The sequence below is a fragment of the Diospyros lotus genome, chromosome 1, assembly GCF_014633365.1.
Source record: "Diospyros lotus cultivar Yz01 chromosome 1, ASM1463336v1, whole genome shotgun sequence".
Lineage (NCBI taxonomy): Eukaryota > Viridiplantae > Streptophyta > Magnoliopsida > Ericales > Ebenaceae > Diospyros > Diospyros lotus.
Genome location: NC_068338.1, coordinates 42,143,926 through 42,169,687, shown reverse-complemented (window position 1 = coordinate 42,169,687; position 25,762 = coordinate 42,143,926). Strand labels below are relative to the sequence as shown.

At 36.3% G+C, this 25,762-nt stretch overlaps 3 protein-coding genes across 6 annotated transcripts in view; 1 reads left to right on the top strand and 2 right to left on the bottom strand.

The window, feature by feature from the left end:
* Window positions 1–946: 946 nt before the first annotated feature.
* LOC127793543 (protein SHORT HYPOCOTYL IN WHITE LIGHT 1) lies at window positions 947–6,391 on the bottom strand. Of its 2 annotated transcripts, none has more exons than XM_052324292.1 (3): window positions 5,919–6,383; window positions 4,423–4,488; window positions 947–1,584 (listed from the first exon to the last, which is right to left on the bottom strand). In XM_052324292.1, exons 1-3 carry the CDS (start codon window positions 6,300–6,302, stop codon window positions 1,429–1,431), a joined length of 606 nt encoding a protein of 201 aa, XP_052180252.1. In that variant the 5' UTR covers window positions 6,303–6,383; the 3' UTR covers window positions 947–1,428. The 2 variants fall into 2 exon arrangements, with proteins under 2 accessions (XP_052180252.1, XP_052180253.1); XM_052324293.1 differs by lacking the exon at window positions 947–1,584 and adding an exon at window positions 1,591–2,984 and having other exon boundaries at window positions 5,919–6,391.
* Window positions 6,392–8,788: 2,397 nt separating this feature from the next.
* Window positions 8,789–10,648, bottom strand: LOC127793582 (F-box protein SKIP22-like). The gene has a single exon (XM_052324360.1). The coding sequence runs from the start codon at window positions 10,491–10,493 to the stop codon at window positions 9,000–9,002; it is 1,494 nt and encodes a 497-aa protein (XP_052180320.1). The 5' UTR covers window positions 10,494–10,648; the 3' UTR covers window positions 8,789–8,999.
* A 1,412-nt stretch (window positions 10,649–12,060) lies between these two features.
* Window positions 12,061–25,762, top strand: part of LOC127804802 (pre-mRNA-processing protein 40A-like) — a 38,376-nt gene continuing 24,674 nt past the window's right edge. The window contains exons 1-8 of one of the 3 annotated variants that reach the window (XM_052341838.1): window positions 12,061–12,287; window positions 12,367–12,412; window positions 14,022–14,073; window positions 17,801–17,863; window positions 17,955–18,287; window positions 18,361–18,558; window positions 18,685–18,761; window positions 19,871–19,940. In XM_052341838.1, the coding sequence (XP_052197798.1) occupies window positions 14,041–14,073; window positions 17,801–17,863; window positions 17,955–18,287; window positions 18,361–18,558; window positions 18,685–18,761; window positions 19,871–19,940 (774 nt within the window). In that variant the 5' untranslated portion in view covers window positions 12,061–12,287; window positions 12,367–12,412; window positions 14,022–14,040. Of the gene's footprint in view, window positions 12,298–12,366; window positions 12,413–14,021; window positions 14,074–17,800; window positions 17,864–17,954; window positions 18,288–18,360; window positions 18,559–18,684; window positions 18,762–19,870; window positions 19,941–25,762 lie in introns of all 3 variants that reach the window. The other 2 variants (XM_052341846.1, XM_052341831.1) reach the window with 2 other exon arrangements.

Here is a 25,762-nt window from a genome sequence, read left to right as displayed (position 1 = left end):
TTGACCATTTCCAAAAAAACCTTACATGACCTCTTATCTTCGCTTTTCAAGATAAATTTATGTGACCTCCTTATTTCGGATAAATTTATCTGACTCTTTCAATATAAGGTTCAATTACTTATATACTCCTTTTATGATAGTTAATGCCATTTAATGCATTTTAAATATTTAAATTTATTAAAAAATTATTTATTTAAGTCTTATAATTAATATTATTTAATATATTTTTAAATTATTATATGTTTTGACAATTTTTAAAATCTAAATGACATTACTTATTTCATTGATTTTTAAATTTTAAATTTCTCTCTTTGTATATATTTTATTATTTAATATAATTCATTTAACCAATTTTTAAATTATTTTATTTAATTTTATATTTTATTATCATTTCACCAATTTGTAATTCTAATAATAATTATTTATACTTTTCAACTCCTTTTAAATTTATTTTTAAACATTAATTTAGAAAATAAAATATTATTTTTATTTTTTTGACAATTCATATTAATCATAAATTTAATAATAAGGATATTTTGTAAAAAAAATTTTATCTTGATACTTATCATATGTATTAATAAACATATAAAAAGAAAAAATACAATTATCGATGGATTCCAAAAAATTTAACAAACAATCTAATAGAAATCTTAAAATGCTTTATAACCTTATTTTAATCATTCCATATCTTGATCCGAAATGCATTCCAAGCTTATCTTAATACTTCTTATCTTGTTCATTTTAACAAACGCCCTAATAATATAAACACTAAAAATCAGATGAGTTAATTTTGTTTTAGTTATCATTTATATATAATAATTTAACCACTACAAAAACGGTAGAGAAGTTCATAAAAATGAACCCAACAGCTTGCAAATGCAAAACAGACAACCCAACCTTACACACCTGGCCTACCATGATAAGGTGAATGTTAAGCAATGGGCACTCATCAAAATGATCTTTCATTGCACCAAAAGCAAAGAGAGTACAAGAGAAGAGACAAACAGCTTTGCACCAATCAGTCTATCTGTTCATTCTCTTTTGAATATGTACATGCCACAAGCATCAAAGCACAACACAGATATTGGTTTGCATCTCCAACCTGTTTTGAACATTTTTTTAGTTTATGATAGCTAATTTCAAAACAGACATTCTTTTACCGAAAGACATGTATTCTAATAAAAGGGTGTGTCCTTCAGAATATAACTACCATAAAAATTTCAAAAAGAAATCAATAATGTTTGAAACTTGTAATTTAAAAATATTTTTTTCCAGCACAGACAGGATGAGCATTTCTCAAAGCCTGAAGCCTCTGAAGATTTCCCCAAAAGATGAAGTCTATCATCCATCATCCTGCCTCTTTTATCCTTTTCCAAGACCATGTTTGGAATCATCTGTGGTGATTTACTCTATTGAGAGTGGAAAGAATCAAGATGCAGGCTGTGCACCATTCCATGCTTGGTGCTCATCGTCAAATTCATTTGCCCCATATCTGCGGGTTTCTTGCAAATAGGATACACCGGACCATATACCACGGATAAGCAAGATGCTTACAAAGACTACGCTCCCAAGGGTGCAGACCACCTGCACTTGATACATAAACACCAAGAAACAATTAACACAATGGAATGATGCGGTAATCTATCTAAAGAAAAATTTCATCTTCATCTCATTCCAGATGTAATCATATTTTCATTAGCTTCCACGTTTCAAAAAGAACCATCCATCTTTTTCAATATTGTGATTGTTTTTTCGTAAAGCTTGCACAAGAAAATTAAAGAACAATTGCTAAACTGCAGTAATAACCACATTTTAGATTAGTGACTTGGCCAGTCGGACTAACCACAAACTAGAATATTAGTGTCCACTTAATGGTTTAGTCAAAAGTTTAAACATTAATCATTAAAGATCCTCATGAAGAGCACTGCAGCTAATTACTTGGAACAATTTCTGCATTAAACCTGAACAAGAAATCAATTAAAGCAACAACTAGAGAAACTATATTCATGAGTAGAAAGTCCTCAGTATTGATGAAGACCACAAGTTCCACTTGCACAAGAGAGTTAATTGTGTTGACTGTAGAGCTGGATGGAGGAGGGCAAAGAAAAGATAACAAAAAAACCAATCATTTTGAAGCTATTATTACTTCAAATTGGTGAAGGTGCATGATTTGGGACTTTTAACCAATAAATGCCCTCCCTCCTCCAATATAAGGACCCCACCTTGCTAAAATGATTTGGACAAGGTAGCAGAATATGACAATACAGAGCGTGGGTGAATTCATTAATAAAAGTCAATTAAATGAGTTCATTGTCCTGTGATGGCTTATCTTACCAGCAAAAGACACATTTTATCTTAGTTGAATTTGGAATATACATATTGATTTTGCAGAAGGTGATTGATGCCAAATCAAAATAAATCCATTAGAGTTCTTTAATCTGGTAATTCAGCTGTGGGAGGGAAGAACATATATATACAGACCTTTTACCAGAGTAAAAATAGAATCACATTTCATACAAGGTGAAGAAAGAATTAATTATAGTTTAAAGTAAGAAAAGAGAAGGTTAGGAGTCAGTTCAACCAGTGCAAATTCTAAACCTGAATCCAGATTATGTCAATTCAGAGCCTAGCAAACTCTGAAAGTGGACGACCAGAATTCACGGGTTCTTAGGAAAACTGACCGAACTTTAAATAGATGTGCGTATTTGGACCAATTACGCATGAAGCCTGGCCACATGTAAAGGGGGATGTTGAGAATAAAAATAATAATATAAAAAATAAAGTTAACTTCTATCTACCAGCTTAAACTTTTAGATGACAAGGTGGTTAACAATTTAACAATATTCTTAGTCCATCTTTCTTTCTGGTACTGTTAAAGTAGCAGAGGTGTCATATCCTACCTGAATAGAAGCACCCTGGATCTATCTCTTACTCATCCCTCACAGATATTCTTTGGAAGTGAAGTCTTCTTCAGAACAATCAATCTGTGAAATTTTTGTAGTATTTCACTGAAAAGCTACTTAGCTACATGCTATGCATATGCTAAAAATCAAAAATAGGAATCATGCTCTCAGGGCAGGTAAAATATGGGACACTGTGACATCAAGGGGCTCAGAATATCAAGAAAATGGAAGGGAGAGGGACTGAGCAACCAGTGAAGGTGGGGAGCCCTTACATAGGGGCTTTCCATGGTAGATTGAGAGGGGGAAACTTTGAGTCATTAAGCCAACTATCAGGCATAATGTCCAACTATCAGGCATAATGTCTAATGGGACTGGTTCCCTTCTCGTCAAATGTCATGATATTCTTTGGAAGTGAAGTCTTCTTCAGAACAATCAATCTGTGAAATTTTTGTAGTATTTCATTGAAAAGCTACTTAGCTACATGCTATGCGTATGCTAAAAATCAAAAATAGGAATCATGCTCTTTGGGGCAGGTAAAATATGGGACACTATGACATCAAGGGGCTCAGAATATCAAGAAAATGGAAGGGAGAGGGACTGAGCAACCAGTGGAGGTGGGGAGCCCTTATATAGGGGCCTGCCATGGTAGATTGAGAGGGGGAAACTTTGAGTCATTAAACCAACTATCAGGCATAATGTCTAATGGGACTGGTTCCCTTCCAGTCAAATGTCATGATGATACCAGCTTTTGAGTACGGAAGATGTCACATCCAAAGCATGGCTGTGGTGTCACTACCTGCCCCAGACATTCTCAAGTTCTAACCTCCAAGACATAGGACCAAAGCAATACCAAGCAAAAAGACGAAGAGCAGGAAGAAGACTCAGGATTCTGCCTTAACCTTTGTCTTTGGTGAGATCACAAATCAAGAAAACAAAAGGGTTCTGAAGCATGCAGATCACATGGCATTAGTTGGCTAAATGAAAATTCAGAAGGTTGTCCATGGGGAGATTGTCCGGAGGTTCCATATGGCTGTTAGTGGTCATGTGGATTACTGATCTAGACTCTTGATTGTGGAAATTAAACTTTTTTTTTCTCTTGCGTTAATTTTAAGCAGAATAGCCTCATCCTTTTTCAGATTGTCACAATGAGCAAGTAAATTGATAAAGCTAAAATGTACAAGAAAATTGTCTGAACTCTGAATGCTACACAAACTTTGATGAGTAGCTTCAAAGTTCAAACCAACTTAACCTAGGCAGAAGAATAGGTCCAAAACAAAAACTATGGAGAGTTAGGGCATACAGTTTCTATTGAATACATATATGAAAAGAATGAAGTGTGAATAGTGAAAAGGAGGAGTCAACCTTTTAACTGAGGTCAACATCTATACTGCAAAAATGCATTTCCACCCCACGTGACATGGAAATAAAAAGGCATAAAGCGATGATCATGATTCATAAGAAATATACAACTGTGTTATGCAAGAATGAATGACTCTGAATATATATCTATATATATTACCTCAAGGAAGGCCTTCAAAACCCACAAGAAAGCAAGCACTATGACTCCATTGACAGCAAAACCCACCTATATTAAATGGAAATAGGCCACTGGTCAATGACTAAACTAGAGGATTACCATGTAGAAAGCATCTAGTATCATATAAAGCCTCCAAGAACAGAATAACATCTTACTAAACCATAGTAGAAATGTAGAACATTGAACATGTCAATATCTTAAGAATACAACATTGAATATAATTATAAACTGTTCACTTGAAAATTGAATAAATGTCAATTCACGATTACTTGTTACTGAGACTTCAAGTGAAGAAAAGCTATCTTATTATTTTGGATAAATTTAAGAAAAAGAGGAATTATATCAATCAAAAAATAAATAAATAAAATAATTTATATGCCCCTTAAACACTGCAATGCTTGAACTATTTAAAAAATAATTCAAATGAAAAGGATAGTCATTTTAAATTTTCCATCATAATACCATTTTCGCTTGGCTCCACATAACGGGATTAAAGGTTGAGATGTTGTTGTTGTAGTGCTAGTGCCATTTTTGCTTGCGCGAACCCTAATGTGCTGATGACCAAACTTTAAGCAAGTCTAGGGACCATGTATACGTTGTCCAGAAACAACATATGCCAAGCTTTGCACTTTCGCATATAGATTTATTTAACTTGTGGAAATAAGTCTAAACCTACATTAGAAGGCCAACAGAAAATCATCAAAAAAAAAAATTGGAAGAGAACAAATGAAGTGCAAGAATGGATGAATATCAGTAGAAGAAGGAAATGAAGCAAAAAACATGGAAAGAGTTTCTATTGTCTAAAAGGAAGGGAGAGGAGAATTGTAAGTCAATACAAAATCGATATCCAAGTAAGTCCTTTAACTTTAGCATTTTCACATTATAATTTGTCTCAAAACTGGTTAAAAAAATAAAATAAAACTGTGCCTCCTCATGAACCTGAAAGCGTTTGAAGGATCCTGAGATAAAATATTGGACATACTCATACTGAATCATGAAGATAAGACCATAGATATAATTTAATAGGAGGCTAGAAAGAATGTAGCTGACTCAACATGGTGCAGATAAAGGCTTGGGGTGTTGTTCTTGTACACTTGTGCTCGTACTAAATCATAGTTTAAATAAAAAGAGTTGTCACTGCATAATTTTGTTTTTTTTTAAGTATCATCCTCATCCTGCACAATTGCACGATAACCATTTTACACGATTTTTTTTTTTTTTTTTTGGAATTTACAGAAGCAGATAAGACAGCAAACCAAACTAATAACAGTTATCCTTCAAAACAATGAAGAACTTCAGTGGACCTTTCCATGCTGGTTGCACCTGAGGTGGAACCCTCCCAATTGACATTCATAATAACTAATAGAACATAACAAACCCTCATTTGCTTTAACAACTCTATCACACTCCAACTAATTTAGGCTGAAAATATTCATAACCGTGCCAATTTTCAGAAAGGGATACAGAGGCCTATGTACCAATTTGGTGGAGATGGTTATAGGCAGAACAGAACGGACGGCCTTCCTGGCTTTTCTGGAGATCTTCTTGAACACATTCTGAACGAACCTCACCAGAAGATCCATACTCCGATCTTCTTCTTCCTCGTCCTCGTCCTCATCCTCCTCCTCATCGTAATCGACATAGTCCTCCAATCTGCGACCCCAATTTCGTGGGTCGTTGACCAAATTACCACCACCTTCCTGGGGAAAATTGGAGATTCTTCTGGAAGCCTGAAGACGAGGATAGATTCGATGAAAGCGAAACTGGAAGACGATCGTATTGCGATGAGTGTTGGTGAAGTTTGAGTGTGTTTCTGGGCAGGAGGAAAGCGACTGCGGAGAGAGAGCGACCGACGAAGCCATGATAGAAGAAGTGGAGATAGGCTGGTCGAGTGTTGGGAACTTGGGATTTTCAGGTTGGGAAGAACTGTTCTCTTTCGGTAAGGCCGTGTTTGGAAGAAGAAAAATGGGACTGCCACGTACTCCGGAAAAAAATATTATTAAATTTATTTAAATTATTATACATATAGTATTGCTATACATTATTCTAAAATTTGAAAAATAATTTGGGCAGATTATCAAGTCTAATGGCTTAATTTGTGTTTATTTTGATTTGATTTGTTTCGGTACCGTTTAAAATTTGAATAATATTTAGATTGACATTCATGTTACATTTTATTAATTAATTATTAATATATTTATTAAATATATTAATAATTAATTAATAAAATGTTAAGGTAACTGTCAACTTAGACGTGAAATAACATTATTCTTAATTTTTTGGCTGAAAAAATGAAAACATAAAGAAAGCTAAATCCAAGGCTTCCTCGCGGGGCAACCCCATGAGCAACCCGAATCCCAGATTGCAATTATGTTGAGCTGAGCATCAACCATGTGTGAATTGCTGCAAAACAGTGCCAATATCATTGGGCAAGCCATGAGCATGAGGACAACTTCAGGATTCTCCCTCAATTTGAACCTGTAGAGTGCAGTCGTCCCAACCAATGAAGAACGGAAATGGCTCGAAAGTGCCGTTTTGACATTTCAAAACCGTTTTCCATTTTAGAAACACGAAGACAGCTCGAAACGGCATTCAAAACGTTTTTGTAAATTGCGAAATCGTCCCCATATGAGGACGATTTCGCAATTTATAGAAAATGTGGGAAACACGTTTCAAGCGACCACGGTCGCTCACCTGCAGCGAGGAAGACAATGGTCACCGAGAGGCGATGCGGCGGCGAGGCGAGATATGGAATGTGCAACGACGGTCGAGGTGAGAGATGGTATATGGTGGTGGGCGGCGACGAGGGTGAGAGATGAGCGATGGTGGTAGAAACGCTTCAACTGTGAGAGAGGCGAGATCGAACGCAATGGTGAGGGCAAGAGACCCATCGATGGAGAGAGAGGCGAACGACAGTAGCAGAGACGTTTCGACTGTGAGAGAGGCAAGACAAAGGCAAGGGTGAGGGCAAGAGACTCGTCAACGGCGAGAGAGGCAGCAACGATGGTAGAGATCGACTATGAGAGAGGCGAGATCGACGACGAGGGCAAGGGCAAGAGAGGCGGCGAGTTGGCGACGATGGCAGACAGAAGAAGCGACAGCAATCAGCCATTGACAGCAAGCGGCGTAGGTCTCTCTCCGACAAAGAAAAACAAATATAGAGTTTGCAAAATTATAACTTAATATTATTTGTAATATATAAATTATATATTAATTTCACATACACTCCTATATTTTTTAAAATTACAATTTACCCCTCGTTTCTGTTTCCTAACTTATTTTAAAAAATACCGTTTCCGCGTTTCCAAGCAACATAGATCCCAACTCCAAAGCCAATAACAAACCAACCATCACTGCATAGGCAATGAGAAAATCCCAACTTTTTTTCATATTCCAGCCGATGAAGTAGAAAGCCACGTCAATACCATCTCCAATCTGGAAACAAGATGCATATACTCACCAGTCACCGTGCCAAATCAATTTATCAGGGTACCTGCAATCACACTGTCACATCCGACTTCAAAATAATCCATCCAAGTTGTGGGAGGTTCAGGTCCTGGATCCAATAAATCACCTACCGCCGCTTCCTCCGCCCCGGAAGCTGCTATAATAATAGAGGTTTAAAAATATCATTTTTTTTTGGTTTTGTATTTTCGATTAATAGAAAGGGTTAAAAATTAAGTTAATAAGGTGGATGAAAGAACAAGATGGTACCAAAAGTTGAGTTGACCTCAAAAGTACCAAGACAAACCAAATGCTATTTTCTTTTCTTTTTCCTTAAAACAAAATAAAAATGAAAAATCACGACGAAATATAGCCCAAGGAAGTTTGAAAGTGAGCAGCTGTAGATCCTGTACCTCAGTGACTGGTGGCAGGAAAAGTCCCATGCCCAATTTAAATTTTTAAGGCATTCCAAAGTAATCGAACACAGATAAAAGATTCTGAATCTCAAATGTAAAACATATAGTTCTACAGCCAAATAAACAATGCAAAAGTGATTTGGAAGCAAATCAACCATACAGGAGTCGTGAGAAGCAACCACATGACTAGTGAATCATGAGATCAGCTCTGTAACCCAGCACAATGCATCGGAAGCGAATTCCAATCAACATTTAAATCCAAAATGTTAACTGGCATTATGCAATCTCCAGCATCACTCACTGGATATATTATGAAAAGGGTCGAACTATTAACAAAATGCAGTAGTCCATTTGAAAAAATCACAGAATAGTTTCTTGCCGTTTGTCAAAGAATGATACCATATGGACACGGAAGCTAGAATCCAAGTGTTGGATGGAAAACACAGCAAAATATACAAACATTTTAACCTGTCAAGAAGACCACAACAAAGAGAAAATGAAGCTGCCCAAGATTCATTTCATGTAAACATCAAAAACCAAGTAAATAACTAACCAAAAAAAACAAGTAAAAAGTTCTCCAGTACAATCTGGTCTGAATGCTATTCTCGGCCGGGAGATCTAGCAAAACACGCACTTGATATGTACAGAAACTTATTAACTATGTAAAGAAGATAAAACGGTAACCTAATACTGTTAAGACTAAGCACGCCGTGCTCCAATATTACCATGAGGAATAACATTCCGCCGAGGACCTGTCCGGACGTTCCGCCCAAGCGGAAACGGCACGATGTCGTATTCTCCACCGATAACTCTAGGACCCAGAAAGGGATAAGGGTCTCTGATGATTCTTGGTGGCACCATACGTGGAAAAGGCTCTCTTCTCATGAACCTCCACCCAGTTGACACTTCAGTCCTCCTCCTCTTTCTAGTCGACTTTTCAAACTTCTCTTTCCAGTTGCTCCCTCCCTGCGAGCCTTCGGCATCACCAAACCGCTCGATGAACTTTTGCTTCCATAGATCATCGTTCGAAGATAAATTGCACAACTCTGAACAAACGCATTCCAATTTAGCAACATCAGCGCCAGGTAGAGACTCCAAAATCTTGAGTTTAAGGTCTGTTGGCAGGCGCATAAAGCACGGTGGAGGATCCAAACCAGCCTTGTCACACAAATCGATCAAGAGGGGCAGGGCAAGCCTATCCTTTACAATCTTCCAAAATTCAAAAACTTCATTCTTGGGATGTAAGCCCGAGACTCTGTTTTTCCCATCCCCCTCGTCAATTCTTGCCCACATAAGGTTCAGGCAGAGACTCAATCGCTCCTCGTCCAAGCAAACCCGGTAAACCCGACAACCAGTCTTGGCTAAAGATCCATAGATATTAAGGAACTTACCCAAACTCTGGAACTTCAACACAACTGTTTCAACGCCATCAACTGCCCCATCAGCAATCTCCGGAAGTGTGTACCACAGGGAAATAGTGAAAGCAGAAGAAGGCCATTCATCTGGAAGATGAAACCCCTCTACCTTCGTCCTCGTGATGGAATTGAACCCTACAAATCCAGACTCTAACAGAACAGCATGAACAGCAATCGCCAAAAGCTTGTGATCGCCGCCACCGCCTTCACCAACCTCCTTGCTAAACACCTTCCTCAAGAAACAAGGCACGGAAAACGACTTCCCGGAATCTCTCATCGACGCATCATCATCAACATCCATACTCTCCGTTCCATCCATGTCTAAATTTTCCTCTATCTGGGAATTCAAATCTTGGGTTCGATCTTCGTCGGGTATAGTCCCGCTCATCCCAGAATCAAAATCTAGGGTTTCTTCCTTTTGGGTATTTGAAACTAGGGCCTGCTCTTTCTGCGAATTGGGTTCTAAGGTTACGATTTCTTGCGATACTGATGCTTGATGATTGCTATTGGATTGGACATTTTGCATTACGAGGGCAAAGGCATTAGGGTTGAGAGTGAAGTAGATTAGATCACCTGAACAAATACCGAGGGACTCGAGAGCGTCGTGCGACGATGAAGCCGAAAGCTCGTGCTTGCGATTGAGAGAAAGATGCACAGAAGCGGGCGAAGAAGAGACTGCCTGAGAAATCAAATCCTTGAGTTCTTGAATCGAGCACGTTGGGGGCACGTCAAATTTTAGGGTTTCTTTGGTTTCCAGAGGTCTGAGTCTCAGTTTCATGGTGTGAATCGGTGAAGCGAACAGAAAGATCGTCGATCGATGGTATCGAAAAACGGCCACCCCTCGACTGGGGATTTTTCCCGAGAAAGAGAACGAAAATGAATGAAGATGGAAAGTTCTCAACTTCACAACCCGTTCGATCGCATTTCATTCTACGGGTGAAGGTATATAAAGGCGTTTCACAACTACCCCTTCACCCGGATATTGTTATTCTATTATACTTTGGTCAAAAAGTTGGGACAAAATAAACTCTAACCCCTGAAATTTGTCCCAGTTACACCACTTCCTAGACAAATCAAATAAATTATATTTTTTTATTAAAATTCTTCTAAAACACTAAAAAACTAAAATATTCTCACTCACATTATATTAAAAAAATATATAATACAATATGGGCGATGACATTTTAATCATTTAACTCTAATTCTGTAAGCCAAATGTCAATTTATCTAGCTTTTAATAATTTTTTTTATTGTCTTTCTTGATTAATATATAAATGAATTGAATATTTTTTCGTAATTCAAGTAAAAAATTATATAAATAAGGATCATACTACTTGTATATTATGAGTTATATACATAGATAAATAATTAAAATATTTATTGTATCTTATTATCTTGTCTCACCGTCTTAAGTAAGGAATATTTTAGTTATTCGCCTCACGCTGCTTTATTTTATCGCTTTGGGTGAGAGATATTTTACACATTTTAACTATATTGTGTAGTTTAAAGTGTAACCCATTATGTAGTGTTCAAACATGAACTGCTGCAATTATCTGATTTACATTATTTGTTGAAATTGTGGGGCCAAGCAGCGAAAACATCCGCGATTGAGCATCATCCAAAAAAAGTATAATCCATTATGTATCGATAACATTTTTATACAAATAATTTACATTAATCATTATTGATCTGTTAATATATTGTATAAAATATTTCTCTCAATTTATTTAATAACATAAACCACTTATGCATCGAAAATTAAATGTTAATTAATTATTTTACCTTCATGCATGATGTTATATCCTTACATATTAATTTTGTTATCTTACCTTCACTACGAGAGGGATCAAATAAATAGAGTGTGATTTTGTTTATCCCTTTTAGCTGCTATAAATTTGACCCCCCGATTAGTATAAGGGTTAAAAAAGTCAATTTAGAAGTGAGTCCCTTTCTTTCTTTAAGAAATCTATCATATTTTTCTTTCTCCTATCATATATTTTATTTCATCTATTTTCTTTTCATTTTTGTTCTCCAGTAATTGCTTTTCACTGTCTTCACCTCATTGCATGGTGCATTGTGCCCTCTCCGCTGTGAGAGAGGGTGCATGGGTGCCAAGGCAAGGTGGCGGTGACGATAAACTAGTTAAACGTGAGAAAGATTCGATACTCAAAATTAATGAGGGCCCATAACACTAACCGGGGTCCGTTCACCCCAGCCCAGGTGAAGGGGTGAACAAAATCGCACTCGAAGAAATAAGCTTGGCGTGTGAATTGAGATACGAATCGGGTTTGAAGCGATTAACTCAAATAGCATTTCCGTAAATTATTTAATTCTATTTCTCCCGCTCTGAGATTAGGGGAAGAAAGAAATGAAGAGGATCAGCGGAGACATAGAGAGAGAGAGAGAGAGTGTGTTAGGCCGCCGCATAATAATTTCACCTATAAATATCACCACTACATTCTCTCTCCTTCAGTTTCACCCGCAAGGCTGTAAACCCTCGATAGGATTTCCCCGACCCCGACCGACTCACTCTCGCCTACTTCGAATTGGGGAATACCTTCTGCCCTATTGAGTAGTCACCGGTTCGATCTCATTTTATTTTTTTTTCTTGTTTCTTCTCTCGCACTGAATCATTGACACAATTTCTGTAGGCTCAATTGCAATTTCGAACGACCACACGAGCACATACTCGGGCCAGTATGTTGAATTCGAACTCTGCGGCTATGCTTTGTCAAATTAGTGCGGACTGTTTGTTTTCCAGGGTTTTTCCTGAGTTCATGTATTTGGGGTTTCTGATTGAGTTGGGTTTAATCGACTACGAAGTGATGATCTTCGATACCATTTTCCGCGGCATAGCTATGATAAGGGTCTTGTGCTCAACGTAAACCCTAATCGTACAATTTAGACCCTGGCGTGTGTCGGGTTGGTTATTTGTGACCCTGACTTCTCCTGTATCTTACATTCCGGTCGCTTTCAATGGATGGTTTTTCCACAAGAAAAATTCAGAAGAGATAAAATATTGAGAATTTACCGGGAGGAGATTTTGTTTTTGAGACACAGTGAAATGACTCGATAAATGGTTTTTAAGCTCAACTTTTATACGATCCACCTATGATCTCTGACATTTGTTCTAGAGCAAAATTTGACATTTGTAGCTATGGTTTTAAACAATACAATTCTGGCCTTTTTTGATTTTACAAGTTAATGCAGGTCCAGTTGATAAATATCTTGAGCATTGAGTTTGGGGGTTTTCATTGAGTTGCTGGTTTATTATTTGGCATTGACTTCAATGATAGATATGACAGTTGAAAGGTTTTTAAGTTTAAATAAACCAAAGAATGCAATTAGGTTTTGTCAGGCCATTGCATTTAGGAGAATGATTTGTTGGTTGACGCACTTGAGCGTGTGTGCGGACAGGGGTCAACTCCTGTCGGCACACGTGTTCAAACACGTGTTTGGTTAAAAAATCACTACCCTTGCATTTATATCCCAATGTTTTCTTGATGTGGCGGGAGCGGTATCATGATGGTTCATTTTGTCGATTACTGTTCGTTCCTTTTGGTATTGATGAGATTCCATGAAAAGAATTTAGAAGAGAGAAACAGTTGAAAATTAAACTGGAAAGAGATTTTATTTTCCTAGCCAATAAAATGATGCATTAGCTTCCTTTGAACTTTTTGTAAGATGTTTATCAAGAGAAATGAGAACTTAAAGTTTCTATTTTATGTTCTACTCTATTTCTTTTCTGTCAGAAGCATTATTTGTGGAATCTACATTCCTTAGTAACAAATGGAGCCATGGGAGATTCACATTATTTGATGAATTTTGTTCTTGTGATTTTTATATTAGAAATATGTTAATTTTTTTCCTTGGAACTTTAGAAATGTGGTTATAATTAATATGATATACTTGTTATGAATTAACTAAATATACTTCTACTAATTATACAAACAAAAAGGATTCGTTACATTCTATATTTGCTACACTAAGTTTCTTTCCTTGACCTGTTTGATCTTTGAGAAAGTTGAGAAAAAGATTTAGTAGTTAAAAACTTCTTTCTTTTTGTTTTGGCATGAGGTATCAGGAATATTTTATTGGCATTTATGTAGTTGACAATGTGTAATAAACCTGCCTTTCAGAAAATACAAATAATTTAGATTTGTTTTCTGGGTCCGTCTCACAATCAAATCATCTTAAAGTAGTTCTCTATTTTGTGCTTTTTTAATGGTACTGTCCTACTGTTATTATTCTGTGCTTCTATGAAGATCCCTATCATGTCCTGATGGTGGTGTTGTTTGTTTTGCAGAGTGGCATTGATAGCTTTCATGGCCAACAATGCTCCATTTCCTGGCATGCAGGTAGTTATTCAAAGGTTGAGCTTTGTGGTTCTTGTATGCTGTCTAAATATTTGTTCTAGAGAATTAACTTGTATGTCAATGCTTTAGAAGGTACGTAATTGGTTTTTGTTTTTGATGTAGAGGAGTTGACCTAGAGACTGTTTTATAGCAGATCTATTTGTTCTCTTACCTTAAATCTTAGAGTAAGATGTTAACTTTTCTGGGACACATGTTTTTAGAAAGAAAACTGATCTGCCTTGTACCTTGTTTAAGAAGCTGGGATGATATCTAAACTATTTATTGGAAACTGTTTCTACAATCTTCCAGAGCATGTCTAAAACTTGGGAAGCAGGTAACACTTTCTTGGAGGATATTAAAGAACTTAAAGAATATTTATTCTTCATTTCTAATAATGACAAACAAAATTTATGGTGCCGTAATCTATTCCCAGTGAACTTGTCTGGTTCAGAAATACCTAGAGAGTACAGGCAATCAATTCACATTCTTTTTCTCAATAAATCATTTGATAAATAGCAATTTCCTTTCAGCCATTACCTAAATATTCTTTTCTATCCCACACATTTTGTTGTGTTTCTTGTCTGTTTTTAAGAACTTTCTTGTTTGTGTTTTTCTATTTGTCTTTCAATTGTTTCCTAATGTGGCATTTTGCCCACATTTAAATTTGAATACTAGTGATTCTGTGTGGATATATATATATATTTTATGAACTAACCAACATCTCATGGATAAAAATTCATATCAAAGAAGAGAAAGTGATGCAGGGGCATGCACCCCCAAAACTGTAGTTACCAGGGGGAGGGGCACACCCACATATCAGGCGCATATTTGCAGGTTGAACAACTGATGTGGGACGATTCTCGTCCTACATCAAACACTCCTACCCAGAAAGTTGTTGACTTAATAGCGGAATCCTCATGCCAATCGGCCGACAAACTCCCCCAATTAACGGAATCCTCACGCCAAACCGTTTGGGTGGAGTGCCACAAAGCAAACCTCGCTTTGATACCAAATGATGCAGGGGCATGCACCCCCAAAGTTGTAGTTACCAAGGGGAGGGACACACCCACATATAAGGCGCCTGTTCCTAGGTTGAGCAGTCGATGTGGGACGATTCTCGTCCTACATCAGAAAGTTGAGCCATTTTTTGCACTTACATGCTTCCAAATTTTGGCAGATTAGCGTGTTATGAAGATTTTATTTATTGACATGTTTGATGTCAAGATCTGATTATTACAGTCATAGTTGTCAAAGGTGCAAGGTGGACGGAGGTGTAACTATGTGTGCCTCTGTTGAACTGAGGTGGGGAACCCTCTTGTAGCCCCCTTGCCTAGTGCATGCATCATGTGTAGGCACAAGGCACACGCCTTATGTGCTTTGTGGAGACTTTTTTTTTTTTTTTTGGGGGGGGGGGTGGTGTTTAAATAAAACATAAAAACTACCAAGCTTATCTAGTTGAGTTCAACAAAGAAACCCTCATCAATTGTCAATCTAAGCTTCAGAGAAACATTTCAACCAACTTTGTTAATCGTCAAGCGCTTCACCCTTTGTTTAGTTTTTTTGTTTTTAAATTTGTCTGAAGGCTTCAATTCTATTTGTCATTTTGCTTCTTTTTGTTGGGATGAGCTCATATACCTCTAGACATATGAGAGGTGAGTGGAGGTCCACCGGAGTCATTATGTGCTGAGAGACTCCATTGAGTGGGGTTCACGTGCCAAGGAAGCTTTTGTGCATGGGGGCATGTGGCCATTCTTCCGGCAACCTGGTCTTCACTTACAGTATTGCCAGAGACAGGTGCACACTCCAGTGGCTTGCTGGAGGGCGTCACTCCCTTCTGGTGACCTGTTCAGCTATATTCTCTCTCTCACTTTATCTTTCTCCCTTGCTGCCTCTTCTTTCTCTGTTGCTACTTGCTATTTCACAGTCCAGATAGTTTGTCTGGAAGCTTCTTTGTTTTGTTTTGTTTTTTTTTTCTTTTCAAAACAGTGTATGTTAAATTTATATTATTAAAGTAATTTATTTATAATTTATTTAAATTGTGTTTCTATTTGATATGTTTAAATTTATTTTACAGAAATTTCTTTAGTTTTTATTTAAATTATTTTTTATAACTAATGTTTTAATTTTTGTTAACTAATGCATGACTAGGTGCTTGTCTTTGTTTATTTTTTATAACATTTACAAAATTTGTCATTCATGATTTTAGGATTTTGCATTTACCTCTTTATAGTTATAAATTGAAGATAATGGAATGTAAGTATTTTATACACATTTTCAACAAATGTATGCCTCGCATTAAGGGCATGCTGCGCTTGCACATTAGCTCCAAACAATCTTTGTGCATCAGTGCTCCCTACACCTTTGACAGCTGTGATTACAGTGAATCTCTGCTGTGCTGTTAACTTAAGCAACTTTTGGTAAAAATTATTTAGTGGTATATCTATAGTGCATTGATCTTCTAGTGTGATTGGAAAGGCGCTTATATACTCTTATATCTATGTTTGTGTTCTTAAAAAATTTTCTGTCAGTTCTTTTATTTTCTCCAAAATTATATCTGATGAGGAATTAAAATTATTAAAATTTAATGTTTGATATTAGAATTTAGGTTTGATTTGAGTTTGGAATTTAGATTTTAGAACTTCTATTTATTTTGCTAGAATAATTATAGCTAGGGTAATTATGATAGGATATTTAATTATTTATCTTATTTCATTTAGGTTCTAACACTACTATGAAAATTGAACTGGACTCACCAATCCAACCCAAAAAAATTGGGAACCAGTTCGGCTATTGGCAAAAAACTGGTTGGTTTTTTAGTGAGTTCGGTGGTCAAACTGACAATTGGCTAAACCAGGCGGGTTCCACTGCCCAACCCTTTCTTGGAAAGCAACAAACCAAATCAGTAAAGATGTGTCAAATAGATTTTCAGGATTTGATTTTGCAATCAAAATAAAATCAGACTGATTTCCTATAATTGGAGCTTGAAGACGATGAGCTTGCAATCTCCTTTGACGAATCCACAACTGACACCTGTTTTTGGCACCAACAAGGACTCAGAAAATTTACAAAGATGGACCAAATAGTGAATATGAAGAAATGGTGGATGAGAGGGTGGGAGGATAATTAGATAAGTGTATGGAGGGAGCGCAGGAGGGGGAGAGAGAGAGAGAGTACAAATTCTCTCTCCAATTCCCCCAATCCACCATTTCTCTCTGTCCTCTTTCCTTCTCTGCCATCATTAGTTTACCAGTCGTTCACCATTCCCCAACATTAGACTCATCCACTTTCTCTTCCTTCCGTGTGTTTGTGTCTGTTTGCCTAGATCTTAGAGTCATTTTCATTATGTTTTTGTTTCTTAGACATTTTTTTAGAATTTCTTTCCTTGATAAGCTTTGATATATTTCCATTATTTAGCGTCCTAGTTTTTGTAAGATTTTTAGTCTATATAAACCCTTTTTAGATGTTCTTTGGCAGCCTTTGAATTATTGAACTGATGTTGATTGAGATTGAGTTGAGTTTTTTTAATTGTTCTTTTTTTCTTTTGGATTCTGCCTAAATATCGTTCTGCCTTTATGCTGAGGCTTAACACTTTCTTGTTGGATAATCAAGTGTTGGTTCTAGTGCTTGTCTTCTAACTCCATGCACACTAATATTGTGAGTGTACCATCTGTTTGCTCATCATTGATGCTTTTTTCTTTTTGTTCTGCTGTTGTTGTTGTTGCTGGGAAAGCCCCCTCGTCCTCCCTTGTCCCTGGGTCCTGCTCAAGGTGGTCCTCCATCCATGTCATTACAAGTATGGTCATCTTCGTTGAATTAATAAAGTCTTTCAGCTCCTGCTAAACTAAAACACAAGTTTGCAATTTTATTAACTGAACGTTCTGCAGTTCCGGCCTGCAGTTCCTTTACCTGTAGCACAGCAATCACAGCCCTATGCTTCTGTACCTTCTCATCAATTCCAGCAGGTTGCTCACACAAACATTGGGTTGCCTTCTCATAATCAGCAATTCCAGTTTTCTCAACCAGTGCAGCAACTACCTGCAAGACCGAGTATGGTAGGACCTGGTTTTTTGCCCCCACAGTCAGTTCCTACCCCAGAGGTTCAATCAAACAGATCAAGTATATCTGTATCACCTCAGCCGCTGCAAAATGCTCAGGTTCCTAATAGTTATGCAGCGGGTTTAGGTGGTCCACAAATGCCTCTATCTGCGCCATATACTGTAAGATTTTATAAGCTCATGGTTAATAATTTGAAGTTAAGTACCTTCAGCCTTCATGTGTTCATTTTCACAGTTTGGTCCCCCATCTGGCGGCCAATTGCAAAGAAATGATAATAGTTCGACCCATTACCAGCCACTATCACAGATGAATATCTCTAGTTTTCCTGTTGGGGGGCAACCTTGGCTGTTGGCTGGAAGCCAGGCTGTGACATCTGTTGTACCTGTGCAGCAGATTGGCGAACAATCTTCAGCTACCACTGCTGTAGTCCGAGTAAGAAAATATTGTTTGTTTTATTCTCTTCTGATGTGATTGTGCTTTCTTTTCTGCTTGTGCGGTACTGCATTTCTGCATAATAGACACAATATGTTATAGTATGGATCTTGTTGAAATTTTCAGGCAACGACCTTGGAGTCTATCCCTGCTAAAAAGCGTGCATCATTTTGGTTGGAGCATACTTCTTGTGCTGGGAAAAAGTATGTGATTCTATTAGCTGCAACTTGGTGGGCGCTAATGATTTATTTTGATTAGTTGGTTTGCACTATACATATGAAGTTCATGTTAGCTTAAGTTGTGTTTTCTTTAGATGGACAAGTTTTTATCAATAAAAGGAAAGCCATGTGAGAGCAAGATCAGGGGAACCAGACTAGGAGATATTTTTACCATTTGTTGCAACACAAGTAGTGACATCAGGAACCATTAAGAAACCAAAACAAATGATTCATTTAATGTAACCCAGGTAGGTGTGGTTTCTTTCTGTGGTCTTTCCACAGAGATTTTGGTGTGTAAGAGGCACCTCCCATGTTGAAAAGACAAAACAAAACATGGATTGGAAGCCCAAATCAACATCTGTTCTCTGGTCTGAGGCTTTCACCATGGACATGCCTTAAGCAGTTGCCAGTTGTCTGATAAGAATGACTCATGATGATAACTAGTAATTATTAAAAAATAGCTCTTGCTAAAATCAGGACATTCTTGTGTATGTATATTTATCTAATAGTGGAATGATTCTGACCAACATGGAAACATGGTGGTTAGAATTGACCCATATATCTTTCTATTGTATTTTTACCCATCAGACATTGACTCATTTCATTCTTCCTGTACATGCTACTTCCACGTGAACCACAATTATTACCCTCTAAAATACTGGTAACCAACACAGAAACCTAGTGCTCAAAATTAACCGTTTGAAGCCTATGAGTTGGCAATAACAAAGTCTTGCAATGGAGACTAAAAGTGAAAACTCCAAACAAATAAAAATACATCAAATGTAAGTAACTATGCCATATTAAGTTCCCCGCATTAGGGACTGAATTTTGTATATAAATGATTAGTTTGATTTTACAATTTATCTTCTGGACATATTTTCTGAGGCTATTTTTTCATATTCTTATCCTTCAGAAGTCTCTGCATTCAACTTTTAGATGCTTTACATTCTTCCCTTCATGCTTAGCCTACTACCAGAACCATTTGTCAAGGGTTTTTTTATGGATAATTTTGTTCTACTAATTTGCAACCAGTTTGGTTATTTATTTCTGTTCTGTTTTCTTGAGTACACTTACTTTCTACATTATTCATTCAGGTATTACTATAACAGAAAAACAAAGTTTTCTACATGGGAGAAGCCTATAGAACTGATGACACCAATTGAGGTGAGCCACTGATGAATGGTCTCTTTCGTCTTAACATCTTCATGCCCATTTGTTACTTTGTTTTCTTTTTGGTTGTGGAAAATAATAGTCCATCAGATTTCTTGCTTCCTTTTGCTGCAATGTTTTAAATGCTATTCTTCTTCAAATGGGGTGACTGAAGGAAGGATCTCTTAATGCTTCTCACTTGTTTGTAATTAGCATTATTATTTTGGTTGGACTGTTGGACCACGTTGTTTTTGTCTGTTTCAGAATGTTTTTTGAAGAAACTGTTAACCTGAAACTAATCTGGTACTTGTATTAGGAGTGTTACTCACATCTTTTGCAGCCTAGATCCCAATTATCCTTCCAATTGTCCTTGTGTACTTGTCTCAACAATGAAATTCTTATTTCTGTTTAATCTGAATGATCTCTTTTTAATAGGAAAAGGTATTTTTATCACTTTCCCCCATTGGGGCGGCCCATGAGGGACTAGTACTTTAGGACTCTGCTTATAGCGTGGTGTTGTGAGTAAACAGGTAACAAAAGCTGTTTGTTAATCCAGGAAGTTACACTGCCTACTGCAGAATATTGCAACTACATGCTCTGTCTTCTCTCCCTCTTACATTAATTAATTTGTTTAGGATTCTTAATTGTACTTTCCTCTGTGCGGTTGGACTTGTCTCTCCATCATCATCACAAGCCTTAATCCAAGTGGGGTCTGCTACATGTCTAACTTTTCAACCATCTCTATGCTTGGCCATATCTTATGTAAGGCTATTGTATCCTGTATTATGTCTAACGGTTTTCACCGTTTTTCTTTTAGTCTTCCTCTACCTCTTTTGATATAAACTTCTTTTGTACTGTACTTTCACCTTATAAGTGTTTCTGTTAGTCTTCTTTTCATATCCCCAAACCATCTTAATCATGTCTTATGCATCTTATTTTTTTGTTAGTGCCACTGTGACCTCATTATAGATAATCTCATTTCTAATTGTCTTTTCTTATATGGCCACACGTATCTATTTTATAACATCCTCATTTAATTACTCTCATATCTTGCAACTATTAGTGATTGAATGTCCAACATTTTGAGTCATACAATAAAGATGGTCTTATAGCTGTCTTATGAAACTTCTCTTTTAGCTTTAAAGAGATTTTATGATCACATAAAATACCAGATGCAAGTTCTTTAACTTTAAATATCCTGCCTTTACTTTGTGAGTAAAATTCTCAATAAAATCTTTTCTTTTTGAACAATTGATTTGAGATATTTACACTGTATTTTCTAAAAATAACTTGATCTTCAAGTGTCAACTCAACATTGTTCACATTTTTATTTTTTCTGAATTTACATTTCATAAATTTGATTTTCAATCGGCTCAATTTGAAAATTTTGGATTTTAAGGTGTCCTTCCATGTTTTAAGCTTAGTATTTATGCCTTTTTTTTTTTTGTTGGTCTCATCCACCAAGATAATATCATCTACAAGTAACATACCACAGGACACTTTTTTCTTTTTTGGATGTGCTTTGTGAGTTAATCCATCACAAGAGTAAAGAGGTAAGGGCCCTATGTAGATATTTGATGTAATCTAGTTGCAATTAGAAAAGTTTGTCTCTCTCCCACAAGTTCAAATGCCCGCTTCTGCTTGATGATATATATCTTTAATAGCATGTATATGAGCAATTCAAACCTTTTCTTCTCTACATAGGCTTTTTCCAAGTCAATAACCATCATAGGCAAATCCTTTAGATTATCTCTCGATCTTTTCACTGGACGCTTCAGGGAGTAGGTAGCTTCCATTGTTGACCTACCAAACATGAAACCAATGGGTTTGAATGACTTTGGTTGCTCTCAACTTTTGCTCAATCACCCTCTCCTAAAATTTAATAGTATGGTTTATTAGCTTTATCTGTCTATAAGTTTCATAATTTTGATCATCTCATTTATACTTGTGAATGGGTACTAGAGTTTCTTTTCACTCTCAGGCCTTCTCTTCAATCTTAGGACCACGTTGAATACTTTCATTAATCATAACATGGCTGTTTCTTTTGTACATTTTCTTGCTTCTATAGGGATGTAGTCCAGTTGTTTTCTATTCTTTATCTTTGTCAGCTGGGTTTACTTCAGCTCGTTAGGATAAATGTCTATAAATATTTAATTCCCATCTTATTTGGAATTATTGAGATATTCCAACATGGCATTTGTTTATTCATATTCATTTAATAATTTTGAGAAATACTCTTTTTATCTCTCCTTGATCATGTCTCCTTTGCTAATACTTTTTGATTTTCATCTTTCATCACTTAGCTCAAATTTCTTGTTTTTCTTTCTTTTATTTTAGTCAGTTTATATATATCTGTTTGTCCATTTTTGTGTCAAGTTACTGATACAAATTTTCATAACTTTGACCTTGCTTCACTGACTTCATTCTTTGCTTCCTTTTTTTCCAAAACATATTCTTAGGTTTTCTTCATTATGGCACGTATGTAAAGTGTTGCATATTCTTTTGATTTTGAATTTTTATTTATACCTTTTCACTCTACTGCCATGACCCTTTTTAGTTTTGATTTGTTCTTTTTGACTCTCCTAGAACAGTTTTCTTTGTGTTTCAAATAATAGTAGCTAATCCAAATCAATTCCCATTAGATTAGACTTACCTTCTACAGTTCAATCTCTTCTGTCGCTTCTAGCGTTGAAGGTATTTCTCCTGTTGATAGTTGGTCCCAAGCCTGGTTAACGGAGGAGGGATATGTTAGGTACAAATGACAATTAATGTAGAAATTGTAAGACCTTTCCTGTTAAAGTTTGGATATGCTTATACAATATATAGAAATTAGGATATGGACGTGCTATCCACTTAGCCCCCCCCCCCCCCTCCCGCCCTCCTAAAATTTCATGCACGTCATAATTCTTACATGTTCTGTCACTGCCCATTTTCTTTGAGTTCTACATCAGCATGTTGGACTTCTCTTACTCTAAATATAATTCTGGATTAGCTTCTTCTCCCTATATGAGTTGGTTGACTTCTATAGATTTCAAGGTGCTTACAGGACATGCTGTGCTTCTCTATTGAGAGGTAGTAATGCCATGGGTCTTTGCTGCTTGCACATCCTACTAATTGCTTGAATGTTAGTAAATTCTGACATCTATTATGTCTTTGATTGCTACAATTTTTCCTGTTTTGTTTGCATATATCTTCATTACTTTCTCTGTAAATAAGGTAGGCTGTAATTTTAGTGCTCATTTTTTTTCTGATTTTATTGTCTTTAGATATGTGTCTTGGAGATGTCAGCAAAACTTTTATGCACATATTTTAAGACGGTATTTAAAACACTCAAAAGAAAAAATATTTATATGTCAAATCTGATTACTTCATGTAGTCTTTAGATATGAATCAGGTCAGATGTTTTATGGAGCTTGGTTGGTCCTATGCATAGGATTAAGTTGGGGATGCAGAATGCTAAATACTTTGAAATACAGCATGCACGGGTCTGGCTTAATAGTCAATACATCGACTGGGTTGTGGCTTTATTGATTTATTTTTGTTGATTTTTTTATTTTACTTCTGGTAGGAGAGTTGCTTTCTTTTCAAAATGTTTTTAAAATGTACAAGTTCTATATTCACTCCCTAGATTATGATTGAAGTAACCTCTTAAGATACTGCAATATCTATTTTGGAAGTTTCGTATGTTGGTTGCTTGAAAAAATCTCATCTTGAAATTTGGTCAGTTGCATTTAGTTTTGGAATGTATCTCACATTTGAGAATTTGCATCTGAAAACATAAATTTATTGTGGTATGAGCTTGCTGGTTTCTACTTTCTCCTAAGTTGTAGTATGATGATCAAATATATTTTGATCTATCAATGATATTGAGGTTTGATAAATGCAGATATAGTTCTAATCAATTGACGTGTCATCTTGAATTCCATGGCATCCTAGGATAGATTGAAATTTTTAAGACTCTTGTTTTGTGCATCTCCTGCAGAGTACTCACATGCAGTTCCATTATTGTATTGGTGACGAACCAGTGGTAAAGTCTGGCCCTGCTCCAAATAGGATGAAGTAAGGGGTTTTAGGTTTAGTTGATGTACATGGGGCATCCCTGTGTGTCTGCTACTTTTTAGTGAACTTTTACTTTCAGCATGGGGGAAAACAAAAAAACTAACAGGAGTCAGATTGTTCACTGGACAGACTGGTCATAACATTGACCAGTTGATCTATTGAAATACTTTTGAGTGAGAGCACTGGCATGCTATTGTTTTTGTTAGTTTTGGGCTTGATTTGAGGGTTTTATCCTTTTAAGTACACACGAAGATTTAGGGGCAGTGTGACCTGGAATGAGTTTCTGTAGCAGTAGAAGTAGAAAGATAAAGATGGTAAAATACTGGGGAAGGTGGCAAGTGAGCAATAATGCATTGTTGTTATGGACTTCATGAAAATTTTTTACTTGAGCTAATATTATATTTAGGTAGCGTTTGTTAACCAAGATATAGACCGGAAAAGGTGAAATATGGAAAGCATTCCGAACAAAAGTGCTTTCCATTGTGTTTGTTAAATTTTCTGGAAAGAAGTCACATGACTTCTTATCTTGAACTTTCAAGATAAATTTATCCCTTCCCCTCTTTCGGATAACTTATCTTGAACTTTACAGATAAGTTTTCTTGATAGAGTTTTATTTTACTCATTTTAACAAACACTACCTTAGTATGCAGTTTGAGGCCCATTTTTGGCTGACTTTTGAATTTGTCTGGGCAGCCTACTAGGCCTTTTAATCATGGAAGCCATCTGGTTTATGGTCCCGATCTTTCTTGGTATAGCCTCAGGTTGGTCTGCAGCCATTTGATATCATAATCTTTTGACTGTTCTCTTTGCATGCTCTGCTGGTGAGTTCAAGTTTGAGGCATGCGTGGCTGGTCAGCTTCATGAATATGGTTGTGGCTTGCTTTTGTTTAAGTGCGAATTGAGTAGATGGTTGAGAACTGAATTTGGGCTGAACATATGGTCGCTGGGAAATTAGATTAGGAAAGTGGTTTTACATATTTAGCTGTAAAAAAAATAAATAGATCTCTATTATTAACGTTCAGGGAATTCTTTAGATCAAACAATTTGACAGGGCTTCACTGACCAAACCTCTTTAGTTGTTGGCAATGACTTTTCTTTAGCCTCTTCAATTTATTATGGCTTCCTTCCTCCTTTCCAATTTTCAAGTCATCTGAATCAATAGATGTAGGACTCGAGTATGGTTTAACGGATGACTTGGGTAAATGGAGGTGATTCACATTTTCCCCATGGTTTCTGAAGTCTCAGGTTTGCCTCTTTCTACGTTGGTTAACTTTAACGGCTGTTGGTTGGTTGATTTGTTTTTTCCCCAATATCATTGCTTTTATTTTTTTGATTATATATGGTTTCCATTTATTGTGAGATTCCTATTTGCTCTTGTGCTTGGTGATGTTCTTCTACTTTGTTTAATTCTTTTATCATTGCCACTTTTAGTGAAGATTTGAGCCAATGACAATGGGCTTGAGTGCAGCTGAACACTGCTGTTGGCTTCATTTTACATGTACCCCTTGGCACTTTGTATGGAACTTTGTATTTACTTTTGATCTTGCTGTGTCCTATTATTTAGACAAATAATTCTTGTCAAAATTTTCTAGATTTATGTTAAGGCTGTCCTCACTATCTCTTAACCGACTTTACTTGATAAGGGCCTATTTTTATATGTTTGCTGTCTACACTCTGCATCTCACCTTCATCACATGGAATTAACTCTTCTTCAAATTGCTTTTTTGAGAAAAAAATTCCTTGTTCTATTTTCAGTTCTTAGATCATGTTTCCATGTT